This window comes from Tachyglossus aculeatus, chromosome 17 (assembly GCF_015852505.1).
Source record: "Tachyglossus aculeatus isolate mTacAcu1 chromosome 17, mTacAcu1.pri, whole genome shotgun sequence".
Taxonomy (NCBI): Eukaryota; Metazoa; Chordata; class Mammalia; order Monotremata; family Tachyglossidae; genus Tachyglossus; species Tachyglossus aculeatus.
In genome coordinates, this window is record NC_052082.1 from 46,681,125 (window position 1) to 46,708,450 (window position 27,326).

General features: G+C 50.6%; 2 protein-coding genes across 2 annotated transcripts; both read right to left on the reverse strand.

The window, feature by feature from the left end:
- On the reverse strand, window positions 1-15,800 carry EPX (eosinophil peroxidase). Its single transcript, XM_038758829.1, has 14 exons — window positions 15,794-15,800; window positions 15,583-15,639; window positions 15,239-15,332; window positions 14,672-14,847; window positions 14,073-14,196; window positions 13,738-13,867; window positions 12,385-12,591; window positions 8,447-8,765; window positions 6,400-6,560; window positions 5,019-5,274; window positions 3,944-4,114; window positions 2,441-2,678; window positions 798-1,009; window positions 1-527 (listed from the first exon to the last, which is right to left on the reverse strand). Exons 1-13 carry the CDS (start codon window positions 15,798-15,800, stop codon window positions 808-810), a joined length of 2,142 nt encoding a protein of 713 aa, XP_038614757.1. The 3' UTR covers window positions 1-527; window positions 798-807.
- Window positions 15,801-22,233: 6,433 nt separating this feature from the next.
- On the reverse strand, window positions 22,234-23,647 carry LOC119939498 (olfactory receptor 4D1-like). Its single transcript, XM_038759556.1, has 2 exons — window positions 23,583-23,647; window positions 22,234-23,191 (listed from the first exon to the last, which is right to left on the reverse strand). Exon 2 carries the CDS (start codon window positions 23,167-23,169, stop codon window positions 22,234-22,236), a length of 936 nt encoding a protein of 311 aa, XP_038615484.1. The 5' UTR covers window positions 23,170-23,191; window positions 23,583-23,647.
- Between the last annotated feature and the right edge of the window lie 3,679 nt (window positions 23,648-27,326).

Below are 27,326 nucleotides of genomic sequence, written 5' to 3' on the forward strand. Positions count from 1 at the left end.
TCATAAGAGTGCTTTATTGGCAGAAGCAGATTGTACAAACCAACTGACCAGACCTGGCCAGTCTAGGCCCTTGTCCCTGTGGAGGAGCAACAGATCAGGGCTGCTCAACTGCAATGTACAGTCAGAGGGAGCTGGGGAAATGCAGCTTTTCCAACCTGGAGACCAGGAACTGCACTGCTCTGAGGACTGGAAGCTGGAGCCCTCAGCTCTTGGGGCATGGACCCAAGAAACGCTCAGAGGGCAGCTGACTTGAAAGCCAGGGTCCAATTCTCCTCGCACCCAGAGGCCTGGGTGGGCAAGGGAGGTAGCTGAGGTGAGCAGGACCAGAGCTCCTGGTTGTCCCAGGCAGCAGGCTGGAAGCCAGGAGCGCTAATCTCGTGCCAGGATGGTAGCCAGCAAAAGCGTCTGTGTGAAGTGAGGCTTCTGAGGAGAGGAAGTTGCCCGGCCATAGCTGCTTCGCAAACTCAGGGTTCCATGGCATCAGAGCAGGAGACTTGGGACGGACTCCTGGAGGACACACATGAAAACTGGGAGAGAGAGAAACGAGGGGGTTTGGGGATGGCTCAACTTCAGGACGGTGAGGACTAGGAATCCCCTTTCCCATCCTCTTCCCCAAAGTAAACCCTTCTGGGCCATTCGTGAAGTTTGAGGGGATTTGGTCAGTTCTTGTTTTCTGGGACAATTTTCTGAGTTGGCGTAGGGGAGAGTCTAAACAAGGGGACCTTTCAGAGAGTCTTACTGCCCAAATCCAGGTGCAGGTTGGGAGAGGTCGCCTCCCCCTCCCCCCTGACATTTACCTGGGGGTCATTAACGTCTTCTCCAGGCTGCCAGGTTCAGTCTGGGGATGCGGCTGCAGCTCACAAAGTTCCTAGGGAAACTGTTGGCCTTGAAGATATTGCGGGGGACCGAGGTGATGCCAGTGTTGTCACAGATGATGCGAGACAAGGAGATCCTGCTCAGTGCCCTGCGCTGCTGACGAGTGAAGACCCCCCTATTTTGCCACCAGAATCTAGAGAGAGAGAAGGTAGGGAGTTGTCAGTGGGTGACATCATCATTAGCACTGGAAATCTGCATGCACAGAGCCTTTTAAGGATGGGGTAGACTTGAGCTAGTTTGCAAGCCAAAGAGAAGAAGCCAGTGGAGAATGAAAGGTTGGAGATAGCAGTTAGGATTTTTCAGAAGGGAGAGGGGTAGGATCCAGGGCACAGACAATGGGGGTTAGATTTTAAAAGAGGAGCCTGACTCCTCTTCAGTGATAGGTGGGAGGAGAGATGATGATGATGATGATGGAATTTATTAAGCGCTTACTACATGCAAAGCACTGTTCTAAGCGCTGGGGGGGGTACAAGGAAATCAGGTTGTCCCACAAGGGGGCTCACAGGCTTCATCCCCATTTTACAGATGAGGGAACTGAGGCCTGGAGAAGTGAAGTGACTTGCCCAAAGTCACACAGCTGACAGTTGGCGGAGCTGGGATTTGAACCCAAGCCCTCTGACTCCAAAGTCCGGGCTCTTTCCACTGAGCCATGCAGAGAGGGAGCGAGGGAGAGAGGAGTGGAAGGGGAAGAAGAGCTTTGAGGAAGCTAAGGTGACCCTTGAGGAGGTTCTTGTTGGATGATGTCCATTTTGACAATTAAGTAGTTAGGGAGGAAGTGGGGGCTCCAGGGGCTTCAGAGAGTTGTTAAAGGTCTGGAATGGTCAATGGGGCTGTGGGTCAGGGATTTGATGAGGGACTGTTGTCCAGTGGATAAAAAGGTAGAGATAGAGTAAGAGGGCGGATATTTGAAAGGGCAGACCATCAGCCTGGTTTGCCAGATTTCCGCTGAGTGTTCAGAAGCACGAGTGTAGGAGCAGAGGAAGCAGGTTCTGGGGATGATCTGGGCCTGGGGGTTCGTAGTAAAAGAGCTACTGCAGAAACAAGGAGGCAAGGGGAGGGGCAAGTGATACAGTTTAGTCTTTAAGCTCCTCGTGCACAGGGATCATGTCCACCAACCCTGTTGTACTCTCTCCCCAGTGCTCGGTACAGTGCTCTGCACACAGTAACCCTCAAACCATCATTTGATTCGATTGATGAGTTTCCCTAAACAAAGGCCCAGAGGCTGCTTCTCTCTCCAAGTCACATTCTGTTTCCAGTGCCATTCCCTGGCCCCAAAAACATTTCTTTGGTGAGAGAGGGCCAGGCTAGAGTCGTGAACAAAACCAAGTGCTCGGGCTGGAGGTTGCAAGGTTCTGGGCTGTTCCTTGGGCTTGGCCCACTCTGGGCCAATTCCCCTTCCACCAGTCAGTGGAAAAATTTAATTTGGGGTCTACACTAGGGGCTTCCTTCAGCCCAGGCCTCCACCAGCCCCTCAAGTTTCCTGGTTGGTGCCTCCCTCCACTCTTCCTCACCTTTTCCTGCCCTTCCTCCAGGCACACATCTTTTGGGGGTTCAGGTCACTCACCGGTCCCCATCGCGGACTCTCCTGAACTGGTTCTCAAACAGGCAGGCCAAAAGGGGCCCAACCCTGCCGCCCCGCACCAAGGGCTCGGCGATGGCCCCGATCCAGATGTCGATGTTGTCCGGGGTCCCGTACAGGGCCAGGAACTTCCTGGCCAGTTTCCGGTTCCTTAGGACCCTGCTTAGCTGGGCCAAATTACGGGGCTGGGAGAGTCCGCAGAACCGTCTCCAGGCATTGTATCCTGCAGGGAATGTCATAGCCTTCATCCCTCGGCCTTCCTGGGGGCCCCCACAGGTGGGGCCATCCCACAGATGGAGGATCCCAGAGATTCCTGGGCCTGCTCAGGGGCTGACTGCCTTATAGGTGCTAATCCTGACTCCTCCACTTGCCCCCCACTGGATGTCCTTAGCCAAATTACTTAATTGTTCTGTGCCTCAGTTACCTCATCTGTAAAATAGGGATTCAGTCAGTCATATTTATCGAGCACTTACTGTGTGCAGAGCACTGTATAAAGCACTTGGGAGAGTATAACAGACACATTGCATGCCCACAATGAGTTTACAGTCTAGATTCAATAACTGTTCTGCCCCCCCCTAGACTCTGAGCCCCATGTAAGGCAGGGACTGAGTCCAATCTATCTTGTAACTATCACAGTGCTTAGCACACAGTAAGGGCTTAAGTATCACAATTATGATTAATAATAATAATAAAGCAGGCCAAGATATAGGCAGGCCAGCCCCTAGTCTGTTCCACAAATACTGTTTGCACACTTGGATAGAGGCATTTTTAGTCTCCTTCCTTGACCTGATCCACTCTCTAACAAAGCACGTTCAACAACAGTAGTAGTAGTAGTAGCAGCATTTATTTAGTGCCCACTTGGTACTGAGCTCTGAACTAGTTGCTTGGGCAGTACAGAATGGAAGTAAGATGCTCCCTCCCTAGCCTCAAGGGAGGCCTAATGAGGGAGAAAGAGCCCCTCGTGGGACAAACTGATCGACTTGTATCCTCCCCAGCGCTTAGAACAGTGCTTTGCACATAGTAAGCGCTTAATAAATGCCATTATTATTATTATACTGTTCATAGGCAGGGATTGCCTCTACCAACTTCCTTGTATTGTACTTTCCCAAGCATTTAGTACAGTGCTCTGCCAATGGTAGGTGCTCAATAGAGAAGCAACGTGGCTCAATGGAAAGAGCCCGAGCTTGGGAGTCAGAGGTCATGGGTTCAAATCCCAGCTCTGCCAATTGTCCGCTGTATGACTTTGGGCAAGTCACTTAGCTCCTCTGTGCCTCAGTTATCTCATCTGTAAAATGGGGATGTGAGCCCTACGTGGGACAATCTGATCACCTTGTATCCTCTCCAGCGCTTAGAACAGTGCTTTGCCCATAGCAAGCGCTTAACAAATGCCGTCATTATTATTATTATTATTATTAATAAATATCTTAACTCATCTGCTTGCTGAAATGGTCAGATGACCTAGTGGAACAACCAGTTCAGATCTCTCACCTGGAAGGCCGTGGTCCCGGCTGCGCTGCATGTTCAGAGCCCCCAAGTCCAGCCCGATCCTCTTGACCTGCCTGAAAAGCCTTTCCCGGAGTTCATCCACCAGCATTTCGCTCTGCCTGTTCAGTTTGGCGGGTGTGGCCATGAGGCCCCGGAGGATGGAATCTATTCCACCTGTGGGAGCAGAATGGCCACATCAGCAGGATCTAGTGGGCAGACCAGAGGTCTAGGAGTCGGGGGACCCAGGCTCTAATCCCAGCTCTGTCACTTGTCAACTGTGTGGCCTTAGCCGAGACACTGAACTTCTCTGTGCCTCAGTTTCCTCATCTGTAAAATGGGGATCCAATACCCATTCTCCCTCCCACTAAGACTCTGAGCCCCATGGGGGACAGGAACTGTGTCGGACATTATTTTGCATCTACTCCAGCACTTAGTACAGTGCTTGGCACACAGTAAGCATTTAAACACCATCATTAAGATTATTATTACCTCCCAGGGGAGCCCTCTGCTCAGAAAGGACAGCTAGATTGGCTTGAATAACTGGCCACCCCTGTAGCCCCAGAAAAGCCCTCAACAAGCATTGTAGCTCCTTTGGGACCTGTGGTGGTCCCAGGGAGAATCATTTGTCTCTGTGATGTCCAGGGGTTGGGCGGGGGGGGGAGGGGGCAGAGCTCCCCAATCCTCTCACTCTGGTCTCCCATCGGGAATGACCCTTTGTCTCAGGACTGAGAACCTGCACAAAGGAATAGATGATTGCGGTTTGCACAAGGTTGCTTGCGCTGTCTGGTCCTGGCCAGTTATTTTTCAGGATTCCTGCTGGTCCTATCCACCACACGGAAGGCCTTAGGGGATAGTGTGTCCAGAAACCTATGTTGCCAATATCTTGGCCCCAGCTGGAAGAACCAAGACTAGAACCCAGGTCTCCCGCCGACAGCAGGGCCCTCATTAGGCGGGAAGGTAGGGAGCCATGGCCAGGAGAGGCCTCAGAGAGCTTCCTCTCAACCATCTCCTCAGAGACGTGACACTCCCGCTTCCCTCCCTCCATCCCCCTGCAGTGGGGCCCGTAAGTGGCAATAACCTTCATTCACAATTCTCCAAGTGGCGAAGAAGACCGTGCTGAGAGGCACCTGGGCGTTGGACCCCGTGGGCCGGAACTGGCTGTCTAAGCGGAACATGAAAGGCTGGATCATGGTGTGGCCGAAGCGGAAAGCGATGGTGAAGACGTTGGCAATCCGGGGGTCCACGGAGGAGCAATAGCCCCGGTACCTTCCCAAGGTCCTCCGGGCTCTGCCAGGGCCCAGCACTCGGGGCAGGTAGTCTCGGTAGGTGATGATCTGGAAGGGAAGAAGTAGGGTTGAGTTCTCCCCTCCGGCCCCACTGCCACCCCCGCCCTGAGGGCTATGTTCTCTTTCCGCTCGTGACTCAGACACTTGACCAGGGGAAGAATAACAATAATTGTAGTATTTGTTAAGCACTTACTATGTGTCAGGGACTGTTCTAAGTACTGGGGTGGATACAAGCAAATCAAGTTGGACACAGTCCCTGTCCCACATGGGGCTCACAGTCTTAATCCCCATTCTTCAGAGGAGGTAACTGAGGTACCGAGAAGTGAAGGGACTTGCACAAGGTCACGCAGCAGACAAGTGGCAGAGTTGGGATTAGAACCCCTGACCTTCTGACTCCCAGGCCATGCTGTAGCCACTAGGCCATGCTGCTTCTAAAAGCAGAGGAGGATAAAAGGCAGAGATGGAGGGGGGGACTGGGAGAGGAGAATGGTACCCCGTTCAACCATCACACATACACACACACAATTAAAGACCACCTACGCTGTAGACTATTCTCCCTAGAGCTCAGTACAACGCTCTGCACACAGTAAGTGCTCAATAAATACCACTGATTGCTGTCCACCATGAACACAAGGCTATGTTTCAAGGGGATGCTCATAGCAGCCCCAACTCACTGAGGCCAGGCCACCATGATGGCTTCCACTCAGACCACCACTTGAGCTGGGCCCATTGAATTCAGGGCCTGGGGGCTGTGGTGCCTTCCCCTGAGCTCTGGCTCCCATGAACCCAATGGTCCGGATCACCATGACTGCCAGATTTGAAAGGCTCAGGGATCGTGCAGCCACCTTGAGCACCCATGGAGCCCGGGGCTTGGGCATTAGCCGCTGCCCCGAGTGCCGGACTAGTAGCGGGAGGACAACTGTGATCCCCTTCCCCGTCTTCCTTTCCCCAACCCCACTAGGTGGGAGGGACATGCTGACTCCTCACGCTGAGGCCTAGGCTGAGCCTATCCCTGAAAATTCAGAACATGGAGTCTTCCCAGGCAGGCCTAGGTAGCTCCAATCCCTCTGCTCCCCCACCCCATATCCCTTGGACAAGTACCAGGCTGATCTTGGCTGTTTGCTTAGCCCTTTTGGGGCCAAGTTGATCCTGGTGGAGGGAAAAGGTCATTACCTGGACCATGGCTCCCAGGATCTTCCGGGCCTCCTGGTACAGCCTCTCCCCAGTCCAGTTGGGGTTGAGACGCCGCAGTTCCGTGGCCAGCCGGTTGTGTTCCCGTACGAAGAGCGTGTGCATGGCCGCCAGCTTGGGCGTTTCGCTTGCCCGCGGGTCACCTTCAAAAATCAAAGCACACCAGAGCCACTCAGTGACCTTCATCTTTGACTTCTCCCAAACCAGAGCCTCACCTGAGCTGAGTCAGCCTTTGGGGTCCGGCTTGTGGGCCAGAAACCCCAGCTAGTTCCCTGTCAATATTAAATGTGTTCTGGGTCTCCATCATCCCAGAAAATCTTCTTAGGCCCTCCTCCACCCTCCCTGATCATCTCCCTGAGAGGCTGGGATGGGGAGGGAGCTGTGGGCCAGCCCGGTGCCACACATACTCAGGGCAGGGGCCCAACAGAGCCCTGGCTGGGTGGACCCCTCTTCTCAGAGAGACGCTTGTACTCCACTGTGAATGATCCGGGAAACTCTCCAGGGCTTCTCTCTGTGCTTGGGCTCTAGAGGTGAAGCAGCATGGCCTAGTGGATAGAACATAGGCCTGGGTTCTAATCTTGGTTCTGCTACTTGTCTGCTGTGTGACCTTGGGCAAGTCACTTAACTTCTCTGTGTCTCAGTTCCCCAGCTACAAAATAGGAATTAAGAAGGTGAGCCCTCTGTGGGACAGGGGCTGTGTTCAACCCAATTATCTTTTATCTACCCCAGCATATAGAAGAGTGCCTGGCACATAGTAAGCCCATAACGAATTCCACAGTTATTATTACTACACCTACCTGGAGACAAGGAGTGGCCAGAAGCCAGCTCCCACACTGAGACCACAACTTGTGAAGTCATTTCTAGCAAATGATCTACGTCTCTCAGCACCAGGAATGCACACTGTCAATTTACTGAAATTTTTCTGTCCACTTCAAATTCGGGTCATTGGCATTTGGAGTTCCTGACCCTGGGGCTGGCCCTGAATTCCACCCCTGGACCTGGCAGGGGTCCCTGGGAAACTTCTATCAATCAGCTTGAGGGCCAGATATCCTTATCAGGCTTCAGATTCGAGACAAAAGTTGCTGATAAGAAAGGAACACCGGGATCCCACTTCTGAGCCCACCTGCCCTCGGACAACCTTGCAGATAGGTACCGGCCCACTGACCTCCCCCAAGGACCCAGCGACAGTTAAAGAAAGAAAGGACGTCAGCTTGGGTTGACCCTAAGCAAGTGAGACATGTCTAGCATTCAGGGCCCTTCCCCCATCCATCTGGAAGGGTCTCCAGCTCTTCTCTGACTCCTCTATCTGAAATATTTGGTATCTGCCTGGGTCCCAGTCATTTCAGATATTTAGTGTAGAGTGTCATCTGCTATTGAGTAATCTATACTCTTCTCACACTTTTCAGCTTCATGCTATTATTTTGATCTCATCAGAGGGGACTGAGAATCTCTGTGCATTTGGATCGCTCTCCTTTGTCCTTCTCTAGTTCTGCCTCCCTCCTCCTCAGTCTTATTTAAGAAAGCAAAATGATTTCATCAAGTGTAAACACAATAATAAATAGTAACTGGGCCCCTGGTGTAAGGTTAGGCACTTTTGGAGTTTAGATAGCGGGGGGAAAGACAGGGTTTTTAACTCTGAAGAACTGGGCCTGAAGAGACAAACAACTGTATCTGCCTGGTCCTCTGTTTCCACAAGTACATAAAGACAGAAATAGATTCCTTTCTATTCGAAGAAGACACCACTAAGGCTACACAAATAAAGCACGTATGTGGTACAAATTGACAAACATGACTACATGAGAGGGGGAGAAGGCTTTGTAGAAGTTCAGATGAGAAATGGGATTAATGCTCAAGAAGAAAATCTGCTAGAGTAATGCATGCCCATATAGGCCAGCAATTTGTATTTCTCTCAATGGGGTGCAAATTCCTGGAACTTCTTCCCCACCACAGCCACCCCTAGGCTCAGGTCAGCCAGAGCTGGTGACCCCCTGAGTTCAGCTCTTTCAGGACCCCGGACCCTGGCCCTGACCTGCCAGGAAGCAGGGGATGCGGAGAGCTCGGTTGGTAAGGAGGCAGGGGTCATCGGAGAGGTTGTCGAAGGGCAGGAGGCTCCGGCCTGAGTCGCGGAAGCGGTTGTTGACGGCCAGGAGGCCCAGCTGGTTCGACTGATTCCTCAGCCTGGCGGCCAGGGCGTCCTCACTGCCATACACCATGCTGGCGTCCAGGAAGGAGGTCAGCGCGTTGATCTGCTCCCGGACGATGTTCCTCCGATTTGGGCAGGCCGGAGAGGAGCGGAAGAAGGGGATGCAGTCGTTCTGGTTGGAGATCCGGGGGTCGTTGGGTGGGATCTACGGCCCGAGAGAAATGGATGAGAGATTGGGCTACCCCCCTGGCAGTACCTCTCTGGGTGCCCATTAGTCAGGGGGAGGAAGATGGCATCTTCTTTCGGGTCATCCACACTTGGGTAGGGACCACTCAACCTTGCAAATAAGTACCAGCCCACTGACGTCCCCCAGGGTACAGCTTTAGTTAAATGAAGTCAGCTGGGCTTGAGCCTATGCAAGTAGCCAAGGAAACCTGAATCTTCCCTGGCAGAACAGAAACCTTAACTTCTACTGACTCTTGTTCCCGTGCAGCCTTTCTGTCACCTGAGCCGAGGAAAGAGTGGTTCAATGGGCCATCCTGGGGAATGAGTCTTGCAGCCCTGCTCCTCTCCATCTTGGCCTTCTGGGAGATGCAGACCAGGGTGGGTTGGAACAGGCACGCCTCTGCATTCATTCATTCATGTAATTGTATTTATTGAGTGCTTACTGTGTGCAGAGCACTGTACTAAGCACTTGGAAAGTTTATGCCTGTCTTGCCCTCTGGTCTCACTGTGGTGAGGGAATGTGTCTGTTATATTGTAGTATTGTATTCTCCCCAATGTTTAGTATAGTGCTCTGCACACAGTAAGTGCTCAATAAATATGAATGCTGACTGACTGACTCTGATGCTAATACTCAGTTTGGAGCCCCAGACATGGAACTCTGTCGGCCTTTCCCTCTGGTCTTTAAGCTCACTGTGGTGAGGGAATGTGTCTGCTATATTGTAATATTGTACTCGCCCCAATGTTTAGTACAGTGCTTTGCACACAGTAAGTGCTCAATAAATACGAATGCTGACTGACTGACTCTGATGCTAATACTCGGTTTGGAGCCCCAGACATAGAATTCTGTCTGCCTTCCCCTCTGGTCTTTAAGCTCACTGTGGTGAGGGAATGTGTCTATTATATTGTAATATTGTACTCTCCCCATTGTTTAGTACAGTGCTCTGCACACAGTGAGTGCTCATTCATTCAATCGTATTTATTAAGCGCTTATTGTGTGCAGAGCACTGTACTAAGCGCTTGGGAAGTACAAGTTGGCAACATATAGAGATGGTCCCTACCCAACAGTGGGCTCACAGTCTAGAACGGGGAGACAGAGAACAAAACAAAACATATTAACAGAATAAAATAAATAGAATAAATAATAAATAAATACAAATGCTGACTGACTGACTCTGATGCTAATACTCAGTTTGGAGCCCCACACATAGAACTCTGTCTGCTTTCCCCTCTGGTCTTTAAGCTCACTGTGGTGAGGGAATGTGCCTGTTATATTGTAATATTGTACTCTCCCCAGTGTTTAGTACAGTGCTCTGCACACAGTAGGTGCTCAATAAATACGAATGCTGACTAACTGACTCTGATGCTAATACTGAGTTTGGAGCCCCAGACATGGAGCTCTGTCTGTCTCCCCCTCTGGTCTTTAAGCTCACTGTGGTGAGGGAATGTGTCTGCTATATTGCAATATTGTACTTGCCCCAATGTTTAGTACAATGCTCTGCACACAGTAGGTGCTCAATAAATACGAATGCTGACTGACTGACTCTGATGCTAATACTCAGTTTGGAGCCCCAGACATGGAACTCTGTCTGCCTTTCCCTCTGGTCTTTAAGCTCACTGTGGTGAGGGAATGTGTCTGCTATATTGTAATATTGTACTCGCCCCAATGTTTAGTAAAGTGCTCTGCACACAGTAAGTGCTCAATAAATATGAATGCTGACTGACTGACTCTGATGCTAATACTCAGTTTGAAGCCCCAGACATGGAGCTCTGTCTGTCTTCCCCTCTGGTCTTTAAGCTCACTGTGGTGAGGGAATGTGTCTGTTATATTGTAATATTGTACTCTTCCCAATGTTTAGTATAGTGCTCTATTTATTTTACTTGTACATGTTCATTCTATTTATTTGATTTTGTTAATATGTTTTGTTGTCTGTCTCCCCCTTCTAGACTGTGAGCCTGCTGTTGGGTAGGGACCGTCTCAATATGTTACCAACTTGTACTTCCCAAGTGCTAAGTACAGTGCTCTGCACACAGTAAGCGCTCAATAAATACGATTGAATGAATGAATGCTCTGCACACAGTAAATGCTCAATAAATACGAATGCCGACTGACTGACTCTGATGCTCAGGTTGGAGCCCTAGACATGGAACTCTGGGCATTTGCCAGCTTCTCCCTGTGTTTGGCGCGGCTCAAATAAACCAAGCCCAGACTGCCATTTCTAAATCAGCATCGGGAACCCAAATGGCTCTTAGCAAACCAGAGCCAGTTTCAGCTGTTCCAGGACACTCTGTCCCCAGAGAAAAATCACTTCAAGCAGCAGCTTGGCCTAATGAAAGGACCGCAGGCCTGGGAGTCGGAGGATCTGGGTTCTAATGCAGACACGGTCACATCTTCTAGACTGTGAGCCCTCTGTTGGGTAGGGACCGTCTCTATATGTTGCCAACTTGTACTTCCCAAGCGCTTAGTACAGTGCTCTGCACACAGTAAGCGCTCAATAAATACGATTGAATGAATATCTGCTATGTGACCTTGGGCAAGTAATAATAATGTTGATTATAATATTAATAACAATAATAACATTTTAAAGCACTATGTGCCAGGCACTGTACTAAGCTCTGGGCACTGCCACTTCACTGCTCTGTGCCTCAGTTACCTCATCTGTAAAACAGGCATTAAGACTGTGAGCCCTATGTGGGACAAGGACTGTGCCCAACCCGATTACCTTGTATCTACCCCAATGCTTAGTACAGCACTTGGCACATAGTAAGCGCTTAACAAATACCATAAAAGAGGAAATAAAACATAGACAAGCTAGAAACTAGAGCAGCGTGGGCTAAAGTTGTGGGGTGGGAAACAAATATAAAGTGTAAGCTCCTTGTAGGAAGGGAATGTATCACTTCATTATTCTGGACTTCCCAAGCGAGTGCTCAATTACTACTACTAGCGTGGCTTAGTGGAAAGAGCCTGGGCTTGGGAGTCAAAGGTGGTGGGTTCTAATCCCAGCTCCGCCACTTGTCAGCTGTGAAACTTTGGGCAAGTCACTTAACTTCTCTGTGCATCAGTTACCTCATCTGTAAAATGGGGATTAAAACCGTGAGCCCCATGTGGGACAACCCGATTACCTTGTATCTACCCCAGTGCTTAGAACAGTGCTTTTCACATAGTAAGCACTGAACACATACCATTGTTATTATTATTACTACCACTAGTTTATTTCTAGTACTACACTTTACTAGTAGTAATAGTAGTGGTAGTAGAGATTTGAAGGTGAATAGCCTGAAAAATGTATTAAAAAAGAATCAGTACCGAAAGGAAAGAGCCCAGAATAAAGGGAGCAGGGATGCCCACCCGAGAAGGTGTTGAACTCCGCTGCAACTGAGACTGTCCCAGTGGACTGGAGGCCTGATCCATTTCTTTAAATTAGTGAGGAGCGTATTGGGAAACTTAAAATCTCCCACCCAATCCCACACTCACAAACCCACTGCTATACTGGTACACCAAGGCCCCACTCACATTCCCCCAGAAAGTTACACACAGCAGCATGAATGAGACAGGGCAGAGGGTCTGTCCCTGAGCAGCTCTGGGGGGCGCAGGGCCGTACCTTGATGGGGAAGCAGGGGGGCAGCTGGGCACAGCTCTTTTCGCAGTCAATGCCACTGGAGAAGGTGACCCGGGCTGGAGTGTCCGGGGAAAGGTCCAGGTCGTGGTCAACGAACTGTCCCCATTGCATGAACATGAGAGCCCGGCCCCGGTCAGCCGTGATTCTGTTGTTGGGGAAGCGGATGATCTGGTTGGACACGGCGCGGGCCTGGGTGACAGGAAGGAACCAGAAGCATGATTAGACGTCCCCTTGAACTCCTGGAGCTTTCTAACACACAAAGAGCCATTCCCAGCTCAAACCTCTCTGGCCCAGACTGGAGTCAGAACTCCAGAACTGGGCAGAGAGGGTCAGAGAAGGCAGTAGACTGGGCTGTCTGACAGCCAACCTGGAGTCTCCCCGCCCTAGTTCCCAGCTGACATTAGCCTTCCCATCCCTCTGTCACAGCTTCTTCAGTTTCCCCTCATTTCCGCCCCTGGCCCACCTTGACCCATAGCGCTCCAGTCCCCAACCCTTTTTTAAAAATGGTATCTGTTAAGCACTTACTATATGCTGGACACTACTAAGCGCTGGAGTAGATACAAGCTAATTAGATTGAACACAGTCCACGTCCCACATAGGGCTTACAGTCTTGAACCCCATCTTATTCATTCATTCAACTGCATTTATTGAGCACTTACTGTGTGCAGAGCACTGTACCAAGCACTTGGAAAGTACAATTCAGCCACAAATAGAGACAATCCCTACCCAACAACGGGCTCACAGTTTAGAAGGTGGGGGGAGATGGACATCAAAATAAGTAAACAGGCATCAATAGCAGCTTGGCTCAGTGGAAAGAGCAGGGGCTTTGGAGTCGGAGGTCATGGGTTCGAATCATGACTCCACCACATCTGCTGTGTGATCTTGGGCAAGTCACTTAACTTCTCTGAGCCTGTTACCTCATCTGTAAAATGGGGATTAAGACTGTGAACCCCCCATGGGACAACCTGATCACCTTGTATCCCCCCAGTGCTTAGAACAGTGCTTTGCACATAGTAAGCGCTTAACAAATGCCATTATTATTATTATTATTATCAATATAACTGAGCTCCAGAGAAATTAAGTGATTTGCCCAAGGTCACACAGCAGAAGAGTGGTAGCACTGGATTAGAACCACAGTCCTTCTGATTCCCAGGTCGGTGCTCTAACCACTAAGCCAGGCTGCTTCCCTTTGCCAGGAGACCCCTGGGTGACAGCATCCAGCCTCTCATAAGAGGAAGAAAGAAAGGGTGTTGAGCAGCTGTGTTCCACCCTTCCAGATGTTCGAGAAACCTAAACCCGATCAAGTGAGCTCTCTACCTACTGCCCGGACCTCACCAGCGGGAGAGAAAAGCCATGTCGTCTCCTTCCTGGAGTCCACCCAAAGGGCAGAGAGAAGCCATCTTCATACTCGGCAGGTAGCCAGCGGGCCAAAGCTCTATTCGAAGCCCCCAGGGTGGGGTTCCTCCTGAAATGGGAAAGGAGATGGTCTGAACTGTTGAAGAGGCTTCTTGGGAGCTGAACCCCAGATCTGACTGGAGGCATCCCTTGGACAGGCCCAATGGGACAAACCGATTTACTTGATGAGCTGGGGGTGGGGCAGGTGGCACATCTGGGGTTCCAGAGGGGTTCCAACAATCTCTATGAAGAAACCCCCCGATTCTGGAACTCACCTGTTGTTGCACCGGCCAGTGATGGTGCGGTACTTGTTACGGAACTCACACTTCACCCCCACGTCCTGATAGGCACAGCCACTTGCCTTGGACAGCACTTCCATCTGCGTTGGGGTCAGCACGTCTGAGGGAGAGGGATTGGAGCCTCTTAGAGGCCTTGGGAGCTGAGGCTTTGTCTCCAGCCAGTTTCCCCTCTCTCTTTTTCCCCTCATCTCCAGCCCTGCCCCTCCACCCCACCTCATCTCCCAAACGCTTAAAACGCTTACTGTGTGCAAAGCACTGCAATGAATGCTTGGGAGACTTTAATATAACAATAAACAGGCAAATTCCCTGCCCTGTAACGAGTTTCCTTGTAGGCAGGGAGAGTGTCTACCAACTCCATTATATTGTACACCCCCAAGTGCTTAATAGAGTGCTCTGAATACAGTAAGTGCTCAATAAATGATAGATTGATTGATTGATGCTACCCACTTCATGGGCCTAGGGAGATGGTTGTCCCCCAGAGCAGAGGAGTGGGGCAGTGGTTCCTAAAGGCTGCAGCCTTCTAACCCCCTGCCCTCCATTCCTCCCTCAGCTCAATCCCCGGCTTCAGGCGACACCTGTGATGTTGAAGGATCCCGGCTGAACGAGCTGCAGCTGCCGGTCCAGCAGGCTCAGGGCCACGTGTAGGTAGTCGGCTGTCCGGATGGCCATACGGGTTCCGGCCACCGGCTGCTTGAAGTAGGCCAGTAGGTCCGAGGGGCTTACAGTCCCAGACTGCAGCCGTTGCTTAATCCTGCCTCAATGGGGTGGCATGGGGAGGGGGGAGTTGAGAACAGCGAGGGTAAGGTGAAACCCAGAATCCAGCCCCATGCCCAGTCACTCACCCCAGCCCAGCCTTGGCCGTGCCCCCCCACCCCACCCCTAGACTGGGAGCTCATTGTGGGCAGGGAATGTGTCTGTTTATTGTTATATTGTACTCCCCCAAGCGCTCAGTAAAGTGCTTTATAAGCACTCAATAAACACGATTGAATGAATGGATAAAGAGAGAGAGATACTCAGGAAGGGGGAGCAGAGGGCGACTGGTGCCCGGCCCAGGGCTGCCCTGGCTTTGGGGGCAGCTTCCAGATGTCCCATCCCACCCAGCTTAGTCCCTCCTGTCTCTTTGAGCTCCCCGGAAACCCCACCTTTCCCGGGTCTGTTTGTAGGCAGTGTCCACCAGCTGTTTGGCTTCCTCCATGCTGCTCAGCAGGGCGGGAGTCCCCAGCTCCTCAGGGGCATCTGTCCAGTGGGAAGAGGGGTCAGGACCAGGCAACGCCCATGCTCCCGAGAGCCCCTCCCTTCCTCTCCCTCGGGGTTCGGGCTCTGCCCGAAGGCTTCTGACTTGCCCCCCAAGCCCCAGGCCTCAGCCCCCTCTCTGGGGTCTGCCAGCCTCTCCCGCAAACCCCAGTTACAGTCTTGGGGAAGTCTCATCCCTTGCTTTCCCCTAAGCCCTGCCCACCTCCCGCCCCAGGATCCCGAGGTTGGTTACCTGGGGAGGTGGCCAGCACCACCATGACTCCCAGGAGAGCCAGGAATGGCTTCATCTCTGAAACAAAACCCACCCCAGAGCGAGTGATGAGAGCGACACCTCGTTCAGAGGGCAAGGGATACCCATCAGGGAGGCTCATGGAAAAAGGGAACCGCTCTCCCCTGAGCCCCCACTCCTCCTCCATCCCAGACGACTCAGGACCCTGACTCACCTGCCATCTCTGGCTCCTCTTCTCTGGGGGAAGCTGAGGCAGAGCCTTTTATGTGCCTTTGGGAGGAAGGGTTTGGGTGGGAGGGATGGGGACTTTTGGGCGGGGCTGGAGGAGGCCTCTCCCATGGGGGGTAGCCCCCTCTTCTCCAGAGGAACTGGGGGGTGGGAGGTGGTCAGCTTGGTTCCTGAAATGGGCAAGGAGCCCTTTTCACTGTGCTCTAGCTGAGCAGGGCTCCCAATGAATCCCAGAAAAGTTTCGTCTCCAGGTCTCCCAATTCTCTTATGCCGCCCTCCCCCACAGTCCCAAGCAACCTGAGTAACACTCTCGGCTAACTCTTGAAACCTCCCCCGAGCCCCAAATCACCTCTACTGCACCCATCTCCAACCCCCAAGGCCCCTCAGGGGAGTCCCCCTTGTGGATCCAATTGCCCCACACAATTGCTGAATAGTACTTTCCAAGTGCTTAGTACAGTGCTCTGCACACAGTAAGCCTCAATAAATATGAATGAATGAATTAATGAATGAACACTCTCTTCTGAAATCCCCTTTCACAAGCCCATCTGCCAGGATGGAACATTTCACCCCGTATCTCCTTATCTCCCCTGCCCCTGGGCCTACCCGTCCGTTGGCCAGTTGGCCTCAAAAAAGGAAGTGGGAGACTCTGTCTCCTACCAGAGGCCCCCAAATCCAGAGGTCCCTGGACCACAGTCACCCAGAAAGGGGAAAACTGAGGGAGGTGAGACTGACCTCCAGGGCATCTCCCTCCTGGACCATGGCAAACCCTGAGAGGCAGCCACTGTCTAGGAGTTAGGTTCTGGAGTTAGTTGCTATTGAGATACTACAACGGTGCCAAGAGATTGAGTTTGACTAAGCAACCTAAGGGAGTCTATTGGAAGAAACTAGAGAAATTCCAACTCTGTTATATAATGCTCCCCGAAGCACTCTGCACATAATAAGTGCTCAGAAAATATGACTGATTGATCAATTGACTGATTGAAAATGTCCCAGTCAACTCATGGAAGGGGATTTATCCTGCCTTGGCTGGGGATGGATGAAGGGAACCAGCTGTGAGTTTGGCTAAATGGCCAAGGTGAGTCATCTGGAAAATATTAGAGAAAACACCCCAGTCACCACATGGAAGAGAATTAATCCAGGCTTGGCTAGGGGGAGATGGAGGGCACCAGCCTCTCTCCAGGACCTCCTCCAAGGCCCAATTCCAGCCCAGGGGCCTGTAATCAAACCCACTTCAAAGCAAGATAGCAGAAATGGCCCTACAAACAGGATGAAATTCCCAAGGAACAAGTGCAAAGTACTTCACTAAGCACCTCGAACAATAAGTCACCACAGAGGCCATCACTGGGCATTGGGATTTCTATTTCCAAAGAAAGCCGACAACTCCTTTCAGGCCTAGTGGCACATGGCTGAACCAGAAGACTAGGGGGCCCCTCTTCCTCCCTTCAAGGCCCTACTGAGAGCTCACCTCCTCCAGAAGGCCTTCCCAGACTGAGCCCCGTCCTTCCTCTCCATCCCCCCATCTTACCTCCTTCCCTTCCCCACAGCACCTGTATATATGTATATATGTTTGTACATATTTATTACTCTATTTATTTCACTTATACATATCTATTCTATTTAATTTTGTTAATATGTTTGGTTTTGTTCTCTGTCTCCCCCTTCTAGACTGTGAGCCCACTGTTGGGTAGAGACTGTCTCTATATGTTGCCAACTTGTACTTCCCAAGCACTTAGTACAATGCTCTGCACACAGTAAGTGCTCAATAAATATGATTGATTGATTGATTTAGTGCCACAACTCTAAGCTTCCCTGAATCTCCTTGAAAAACAGAACCTCACTCCCCTACCATCCTCCTCACACACAAACTATTTAGGACAAGGCCCAGGGGAGGGGGAGGCCAAGGGATGTGGAAACTGGACAGAAAGTCATTCTGATCCAGCAGGGACCCTCCAACAAAGGACAAATAGCAAGTGGAAGTGGCCACTACTCCTAGACCCTCCTAATTGGGGACTTAACCCCTGAGCTTCTTTTTCCCAACCGTCCTCCGTCTAGCCTTAGAAAGCAGGAAGTTTAGGCAAACCACTCGGCTATCCGACTCCATCCATTCTGAAGAGACCTTCAGTCTTCCTGCCCCCCCCCCCAGTCCTGCCCTGGACCTGCCTCCATCTCGAAATCCTTCCTTCTGCAACCCCTTACACAAGAACCGTCCCATCTAACGGAGTCGCCACAGGCTGATTGGATCTTCTTATCTCCGTGGGGCAGGCCAGTTGGCAATGGTCCTGGGGCTGAGGCCAGGGAAGCCTGACTGATAGTCTCTCAGGTAGCCTAGGCCAGAGTTTGGGCTGACCAGGGCCCAAGCTCTGCAGCAAGGCAGAGTGGACAGTATCCTGATGGGGGAAAACATCTCTCCATTTCCCACCTTCTTTCCCTGATCCCCCAGAAGGCCAGAGGGGAGAAGGCCTTAGCTGGGAAAACTGAAGCCTAGACAGGGGTCGTTAGCTTGATACATGAACAAATTGTGTGTTTCCATGTTTCTGAGTGCAGTGTATGTGTGTGTACAAGATGGAGAGAAAGAGGGAGTACTAATGAGTGAGTGGGTGTGGCTGTGTATGTCTATACACTTATGTTGGGGTGTGTGTATTTGTGTGTGTTAAGGGGCCAGTGTATATATGTGGAAGAGGAGAGAGTGGCGGGGGGTGGAGTTTTCATCCTCTCCAGAACCCTCACCCACAGAGTTAACCAGTAAGTGCTCAATAAATATCACTGCTAGATTGATTGATTATTCAGCCTCTTTGGGGGCAGCACCCAGAAGAGAAATGCTCTAGCTTAGGGAGGTTTAGACTGGAATCGGACAGATGGACAGAAGAACTGCATCTGTAAGACACCATCACATTGTGCTGCAGGTGAGCCAGCCTGACATGTGTGACATCACCTCACCTCCTAGTTCCCCATGGGAGCTGAAGGCTGAGCTGCTGTTGGGATTCCAGTCTGAAACTCCTAGAAATGGCTCCAGTCCAATAGCCCTGCTAGAGATCTCAGAGGTGCTGGGGCCCCTGCCCAGACCTGTACCGTCCAGCCCAACCCAGCCCTGCCCTGTTTAGTCTGGCCAAGACTGACTTAGCCCTGCCCTGCCCAGCCTGGTCTCAGTGTGTCAGTGCCAGTGGCCCTGATGGATCCCACTGAGGCAGGAGGAGGAGGAGGAAGGAGATGCTGGAGGGGGTTCCAGCAACCCCTGCCCACCCACCACTGCCAGCTCTGGTACAGAAAAAAAGAGAGTGGGAGGCATTCAAGGGCAGGAGCTGAGAGAGACCAGGCCTGATCCCCTGGGAGACCCCAATCCCAGTTTGAAAAAAGCCGCATGCTACTGGGGAATAGCCCTGGGATCACCCCAGGGGTTTGAGCATGAAACCTGGGAGTCCCAAGGATCTGCTCCATCCAGGCTGCGAAGCATCCAGATCAGGGCAGGACTGGTGTGTCTGAGGAGGAGGGGATGATCTGAGCTGAGAAGCAGAAGAAACTTGGCTCTGAAGAGATTCAAGTTCCCTTCCTCCACAGTGGAGTTGCCCTACCGTTGGGCAGCTGTGGGCCCTACCCACTCCGGAGCTAGCCCTAAGATTTCTTTTTTTTTTAATGGTATTTGGTAAGTTCTTACTATGTGCCAGGCACTGCACCAAGTGCCGGCATAGATACAAGTTAATCAGACCAGACACAGTCCCTGTCCCACATAGGACTCGGAGTCTTAATGCCCATTTTACAGATAACTGTGGCACAGAGAAGTTCAGTGACTTGCCCAAGGTCACACAGCAGACAAGTGGTGGAGCTGGGATTAGAACTCAGGTCCCCTGACTCCCAAGCCTGTGCTCTTTCCACTGGGTCACACTGCTTCCCCAAGAGTAGGGTGGGGCTTGGGGGGGAAATTTCCAAAGCTAGCTTGGATTCATTGGGTGGTGCAAAGCCTAATAATGGTGATATTTATTAACAATGATGGTATTTGTTAAGCATTTACTATGTGTCAAGTGCTGGGATGACTAAAAGATAATTAGACCAGACCCAGTCCCTGTCCATTCTGGGGCCCATGGTCTAAGGGGGAGGGAGAATCATTGTCTTAACCTCAATTTACAAGTTAATAATAATAATGATGATGGCATTTATTAAGTGCTTACTATGTGCAAAGCACTGTTCTAAGCGCTGGGGAGGTTACAAGGTGATCAGGTTTAATCCCCATGTTATAGATGAGGTAACAGGCACAGAGATGTTAAGTGACTTGCCCAAAGTCACACAGCTGACAATTGGCAGAGCCAGGATTTGAACCCATGACCTCTGACTCCAAAGCTCGTGCTCTTTCCACTGAGCCACACTGCTTCTCTTAGGTTAGGAAGCTGGAGCTCAAAGAGGCTAATGTCACCCAGCCAACAAGTGGCAGACCTGACTAGCTCCTGTGTTTCCTAGCTTCCAGGTCCCCTGATATCCCATCCCGTGCTCTGTTCATTGGGCCAAGCTGCCTCCCCTGATGTTTCTTACTCACAGAGCCAGGAACGATTTCCCCCCTTAACCTCCCAGCATGCCCTCCATCAAGTCGATGAGTGGCCTTGTCTGTGGTGGATTGAGGGGGTCGGTTTCTTCATCCATAAGGTCTCTAAGATAGGGTGAGAAAATTGCAAAGAATCCCTTCTCTGGAGATGGAAAAGGACCTGGATCAGGAACAGGAACCCAAACCAAAGCTACCCTTGACATGCTTCAGCTTTTCCAGTTTCCCACATGATGAATTAGCTTCAGCCCATTCTCTGCCACTCACCTGACCACTCATTCCCTCACTCACCCCACTATTCGGCCCTCCACTCACTCCACCAGCCATTCCTGAAACTCACCCATCACTCACTCCACCACTCATGCCGTCATTCACCCCTCCTCTCACCCTGCTACTCACTTCGTCACTCATTTCATCACTCAACCTACTTCAACAGGTCCAGACCAGGCCCATCTGCTGTCCTGGCCCAAAGTGGCTATGGTGGAGACAGGACCTCTACTTAGCATAAAGCTGGACAAAGAAGCTTGACTTAGCCAGAACAGACAATCATGAGCCCAAGGCACAGCCGCATCCATGGAGGTCACTGACTCAAAATGGCAGAGCACCTACCCCTGTTCCCACAGGCCCAAAATTCCAAAGACGGACGTAGGGCAGAAGGACCAGAAGCATCTTACAGCATGAAAGCTGTGCATGTGCTGGGAGGGAGGAGACACCGAAAGATTTTTGGAGCAGAGGGATTTTGTAACCTGGTAAAGCCAAGCTTCATTCAACGCTGCCTTAAATCAGTCAATTGATCCATTGTATTTATTGAGCAATTTCTGTGGGCAGACCACTGTACTAAGCACTTGGGAGAGTACAATATAACAGAGTTGGTAGACACATTCCCTGTCCACAGTGAGCATGATAACTGGAAATCAACGGCTGAAGCTTGACCAGCAATGCTAACAAAAAAAGAGCAGCTATCTTCAGACAAAAGCTTTGTAAGGAGCAATAGACAAGGAGGCAAAAGTGCAAATACAAACCATGATCACACAAGGGACAGTTTTCTTGTGTACACTGTGCGACTAAGACTGAGTTGCACTCTGTTCTTTTCAACAGCAAATGTGTTCATAGGTGAATTTCACCTTCTTCAAATAATAGTCTTCTAGACTGTGAACTCGTTGTTGGATAGGGACCATCTCTATATGTTGCCGATTTGTACTTCCCAAGCGCTTATTATAGTACTCTGCATACAGTAAGTGCTCAATAAATACGATTGAATGAATGAATAAACAGAACCCAAACTTTCCTCCCCTACAGCTCTTTCTGTCTCTCAAAGATAGGTCCACCTAATCTTTCCAGGAAAGTTTCAGAGATGGGGAGGAATTTGGTGCAACAGATGTAAGGTGGGAGGGACTTCTAGGACATTAGTGATTATGGACATTCTGAATCCTGAATTTCTGAGAAATGTCCTGCCCCTCAGAGATGTGCAACTCTCAACGCTGGGCTGTTTCCTTCTGATTTTGACATGGAGAAGTGGTGGGGCTTGGTGGAAAGAGCACAGGTATGGGAGCCCAAGGACCTGGGTTCTAATCCCAACCACAACTTGCCTCCTGCGTGACCACAGGCCAGTCACTTCCCTGCTCTGTGCCTTAGTTTTCTCATCTATAAAATGGGGATAAAATATCTGTTTGGGGGCACAGGAGAAACACCAAGCAAGTGACCGTTCCCATGAGTACTCAGGCCCCTGGTTACTTGGGGCTCGTGACCCCAGCAGGCTCCCAGATTCAGTGAGTTTGGCTGTTGTAAAGAATGACACATGGTTCCTCTTATCAAAGCCACCAGCAAAACCAATTTAGTCTGAGACAACCTCCAAGGCAATGGGAGGGAAGAGGGAAATTCACCATCCCAATCTTCATTCATTCCCTCCCTGGAAGCATGATCCGCCCCCTTAGCCTCCACATGGCTGACCTCACCTCCTGGTTCCTCAGGGTGTAGATCACGGGATTCAGGACCGGTGACAGAACAGTCAGAGCCACCGAGACCACCTTGTCCGGGGAGAAAGAGTCAAAGGGCCGGGCGTAGATATAGACACATGGTACAAAGTGAAGAGACAACACAATGATGTGGGAGGTACAGGTGGAGGCGGCTTTCCTCCTCCCTTCCTTGGAGTAGGACTTCAGCATCCCCAAGATGATAGTGTAGGACGCCAGGAGGAGAATGAACCATATGAGAGAGAGCATTCCACTGTTGGTGATCATCAGGAGCTCCACGACAGAGGTGTCAGTGCAGGCGAGCCTGAGGACCTGGGGGACATCACAGTAGAAGTTATCCAGGACATTGGGCCCACAGAATGGCAATGGCAGCAGTAGAGCAAGCTGGGGGACTGAGTGGATCAAGCCCATGATCCAGGAAGTCACCACCAGCCCCTTGCACACCCTCGAAGTCATCACAGCCGTATAGTGCAGGGGCCGGGAGATGGCCACGTAGCGGTCGTACGCCATCACCGACAGGAAGAAGACATCGGCCCCTCCCAGCAGATGGAAGAAGAAGATCTGTGCCATACAGCCACCGTAGGAAATGGTCTTGGTCTCAGAGAGCAGGTCGACGAGCATCTTGGGGACGGTGATGTTGGAGAAACAGATGTCCAAGGTGGCCAGATTGCGGAGTAGGAAGTACATGGGGGTGTGGAGCCGGGGCTCCCAGGTCAAGGTGACAATGATGAGGAGGTTGCCCAGGAGGGCTGTTACATAAGCCAGGAGAAACACCAGGAACAGGAAACCCTCCAGCTCCCCCATTGAGGAGAGACCCAGGAAGACAAACTCTGACACCTTGGTGTTGTTTACTAATTCCATAGGAACCACATGGTTCTCCCAAATCTATCTCAAAGGAAACCATGTGAAAACCTTCATCTAGCTAGGCTAATGCAGAATGTTAATGAATGAATTAACCCACCTGATGGGGGTAGGGCCAGCTCCCAGAAATGGTTCCAGCTGTGGAAAACAATGAGCACTGGAAAGACAGTTAAATGGGAGCCTCGGAGGCAGAGCATCCTAGAGTCCTTTGCGTGTTAGAGTTTCTTTGCATCAGCAACTGTTTTAGTTCTGTACAAATGCTCCTCAGATCCCCGTTCTGCCATTTGTAATCTCGGCTCTGCAGCTTGTCAGTTGTGTGACCTTGGGCAAGTTGCTTCACTTCTCTGGGCCTCAGTTACCTCATCTGTAAAATGGGGATTGAGACTATGAGCCCCAAAAGGGAGAGGGATTGTGTCCAGCCTTATTTGCTTGTATCCACCCCAGAGATGAGTACAGTGTCTGGCACATAGCAAGTGCTTAACAAATACCACAACTATTATTATTATTTTTGCCAGGTAGAGGAGTGAGGAGAAGACAGAGTGTGGCAGTGGGGTAAGAGAACTCAGCCAGATGACGCACATGGACCGGGTCATCCTGAAGTCTGGGAGCCTTGGTGACCACCCCACAAGGCATTGGTGTTCAGAAATTTGTTCTGGACATGGGAAAACAAATGTGGAACTAGTAGCACAGGCAGAGGTGTGAGTGGATGAGGATGTTGCTAGGCAGACATCACTTCTGCCCCCATAAGTGGGTGGCCAGATTGCTCAATAAGTCTTCTTGTCACCAACGCTCGGGACAGTCTTTGGAATCCCCTAGGTCAATCTTCAGAGACCAAAGCTCTGTTGCCCTTTTTTATTGTTCTTATGATATTTGTTGAAAGCTTACTGTATAACAAGCACCGTTGTAAGCTCTAGGGTAGATGTAAGTTAACCAGTTCAGTCAAAGTCCTTACTTCACATGGGGCTTACATTCTAAGAAGGAGAGAGAACAAGCATTGAATCCCTGTTTTACAGGTGAGGAAACTGAGGCACAGAGAAGTGACTTGTCTGAAGTCACAGAGCAGGCAAATGGCAGACTTGGGGTTAGAAACCAGCTCCGAGCTTCCCCTGACAGCCTCACCCAATCAGTCAGTCGTATTTAGTGAGTGCTTACTGGGTGCAGTGCACTATATTAAGTGTGAGGGAAAGTACAATATAACCCTAGAGCCTCTGGCAGCCTCAGAGATGGTCCTGCTGAGAAAGGCCAGGGATCTTTTCAAAGAACGGAATGGGAGAAAGCTGGAAAAAACCAGCCAAAATGGGCAATGAGGGTCCAGTCCAAAATGAAAGAGAACAAATGTCAGATGGAATAATGTAGCATAAGAAAACATTCAGCCAACTGCAAAGAACAGTTCTGAGTACTTGGTTCTGGGACAGCAGAGTGGGAGAGAGAGTGAGGGTAATTAGGGAGGGGTGAGAGTGAATTCTGGGGACACTGTGAGGGGGTGTGGAATAGGGAAGGGACAGTGGTGGGAAGCAGATGGATGCGTGTGCGGGTCCTGGGCTGGTTGTCTGCTTTTCTGAACTTTTCCATTCCTCCCTCTTTAGAAGGGAAAAGTCGACCTGTACTCAGGACACTCTCTGCCCTAATCTACAAGTCACATTTCCTCTCAACCCCCTTGCCCCACCCCTGTTCAAATGGAGACTAGCACTCCTGCCTGGCTCATGAAGGCAGGAAAAGGGCCACTTCAGGGAGGCCCAGAGGTTGACAAATGATTGCACAGCTAACAGCTAAGCAAACCATCGGATCACCCCATGTCCTGTATGATTCTCTTCCAGCTCATTACTTCATCCTTCCCGGAGCCTGGAACTCCTCCCCACCCAGCTTTCTCAAACGACTCACCCCCTGGTCCCTTTCTTCAAACTTTTTAAAAAATACACCTCCTCCAGGAAGTATTCCCAGATTAATCATTGACCCGTCTGGCTCAGCCACTGCAGCAGCTCCCCAGGCTATGGTTTATGAAATTTATCTACATGTGTTTGTTATTGATACTTACTACTACCCACTTTGAACTATTGTTCCATCAGTTTTACATCAGCTTGCCTTCCACATTAAGCTGTAAGCTCCTCAAGGGCAAGAATTGTACCTTTCACTTCTTCTGTAAGTCCTTCAACCCCCTAGTACAATGATCGCAACACAATAGCATGGCCTAGTGGAAATAGCACGGGCCTGGCTGGGAATCAGAAGGAACTGGATTTTAATCCTACCTCTGCCAAACGTTTCCCTTGAAACCTCGGACAAGTCACTCAACTTCTCCGTGCCTCAGTTCTGTTCTCCCTTCTACTTAGACCCTGAGCCACAGGTGGGACCGGGACTGTGTCTAATCTAATTCAGTCGTATCTACCCCGGTGCTTAGAGCAGAGCTGACATATAATAAGCTCTTAACAAATGCCATTAAAAAAATGGTTCTCAGTCAATACTGTTGAAGAGGAGAAGGAGGAGGAGGAGAGTCACACAAAAAGCCATATAAAACAGGACCGGTCTTTGTTGCTGATATGTGAGGAGCACTGTACTAAGAACTTGGGAAAGCCCACTATGCTGAAGAGAGGATGGCCACTGGTCCCTCACCTACCTTCATCCTGGGCTGGGGACTCGGGACCTCACATCCTCCCGGTGTGTCCTCACTGCCTCGGTGGCTCAGAATCACCTCCAGCCCATCCTGGCCTCCCATATAGCCGAACTTGTTTCCAGGAAACATTGCAGAGGGAGATGCATTGACCGGAGCTGAAGCAGCCTCTTGGGAGAGTTGTCAAGAGGCAGGGCGGATGCAGAGGGAGTTATTAAACTATACCCATAGAAGGAAAATGCCTGCCTGGTGGCTAAAACCCTAGAGACATTCCAGGAAAAGAGCCAGGGTGTGGGCCCCTGGACAAAGATCAAGGTATACGCTAGAAAATGGGGAGTGAGGCCCACACCTGCACCAGGGCATCCTCCCCACCCAGGCCCATAGCATCTCTCCAGCCCCGATCTGGCCTCCCACATAGCTATTCCAGACCCTTGGGGGGCAGGTGCCAGAGGGGCCGCTGGTCATTACCAAAAGTCACCACCCTGGAGAGGGAGCCTTGGAGGAGCTGGTGCAGAGGGAGTCATTAAGTGGTGCCAGGTTGGTTCTTGCAAATATTCTCTCTCTCTCTCCCTCTCTCTCTCTCTCTCTCTCTCTCTCTCTCTCTCTCTCTCTGTCTCTCTCTCAAACATTAAAGCCTTTGTCTGGAGGCTCGGGCCCCAGAGACACCTGAGGGGAAGTCCGGCATCCAGGGAAGGTGAATAATGAATAAGTAGAATTAAACCTCACCTTGTTCTCCCTCCTCCTTAGACTGTGAGCCCCTTATAGGACAGGGGCTGAGTCCGACCCGATTGCCTCAGTGTAGTGCTTAACAAATACCACCCTTATTATTATCACCAAACCAGTTCACCCCAGAGGCTCTGGGGTGGAGGTCACCCCAGGGGACCCAGAGGCCCATCCCAACATAAGCAATGTCCTTTCTCCTTCACATATGATCCTTGATTCAGTCCAACTTCCACACTCTTTGTGGAACTAAATCAGCAGCAGCAGCAGCAGCAATGGTATTTATTGATAGTTTATTAAGTGCAGAACTAAACTCTACACTAAACTCTTGGGAGAGTACAATACAACAAAGTTGGTAGACAAGTTCCCTGCCCTACAATGTGCTTACAATCTGGAGCGGGAGACAGATTTACTCCTTTCCTCTCTCACCAGATTCCTTCCCACCCCTTATTCAGCCACAGAGCAATTAGAAGGCTACAAGACCTGAGAATATCTAATGGCAGAACAGTTCTATTAAATCAGTGGTATTTATTGAGTCGGTCAATCGTATTGAGCGCTTACTGTGAGCAGAGCACTGTACTAAGTGCTTGAGAGAGTACAATGTAACAATAAACAGATATATTCCCTGCCCACAATTAGCCTACAGGCTAGAGGGGGAGAAAGACATTAAAATAAATTAAAGAGAGGGAAAATGGCAGATCATAAAGATGCAGACATAAATTTTGTGAGGCTGAGGATTGGGTAAACATCAAATGATGGAAGCAGCACAGCCTAGTGGATAGAGCATGGGCCAGGGAGTGAGAAGGAGCTGGGTTCTAATCCCAGTTCTGCC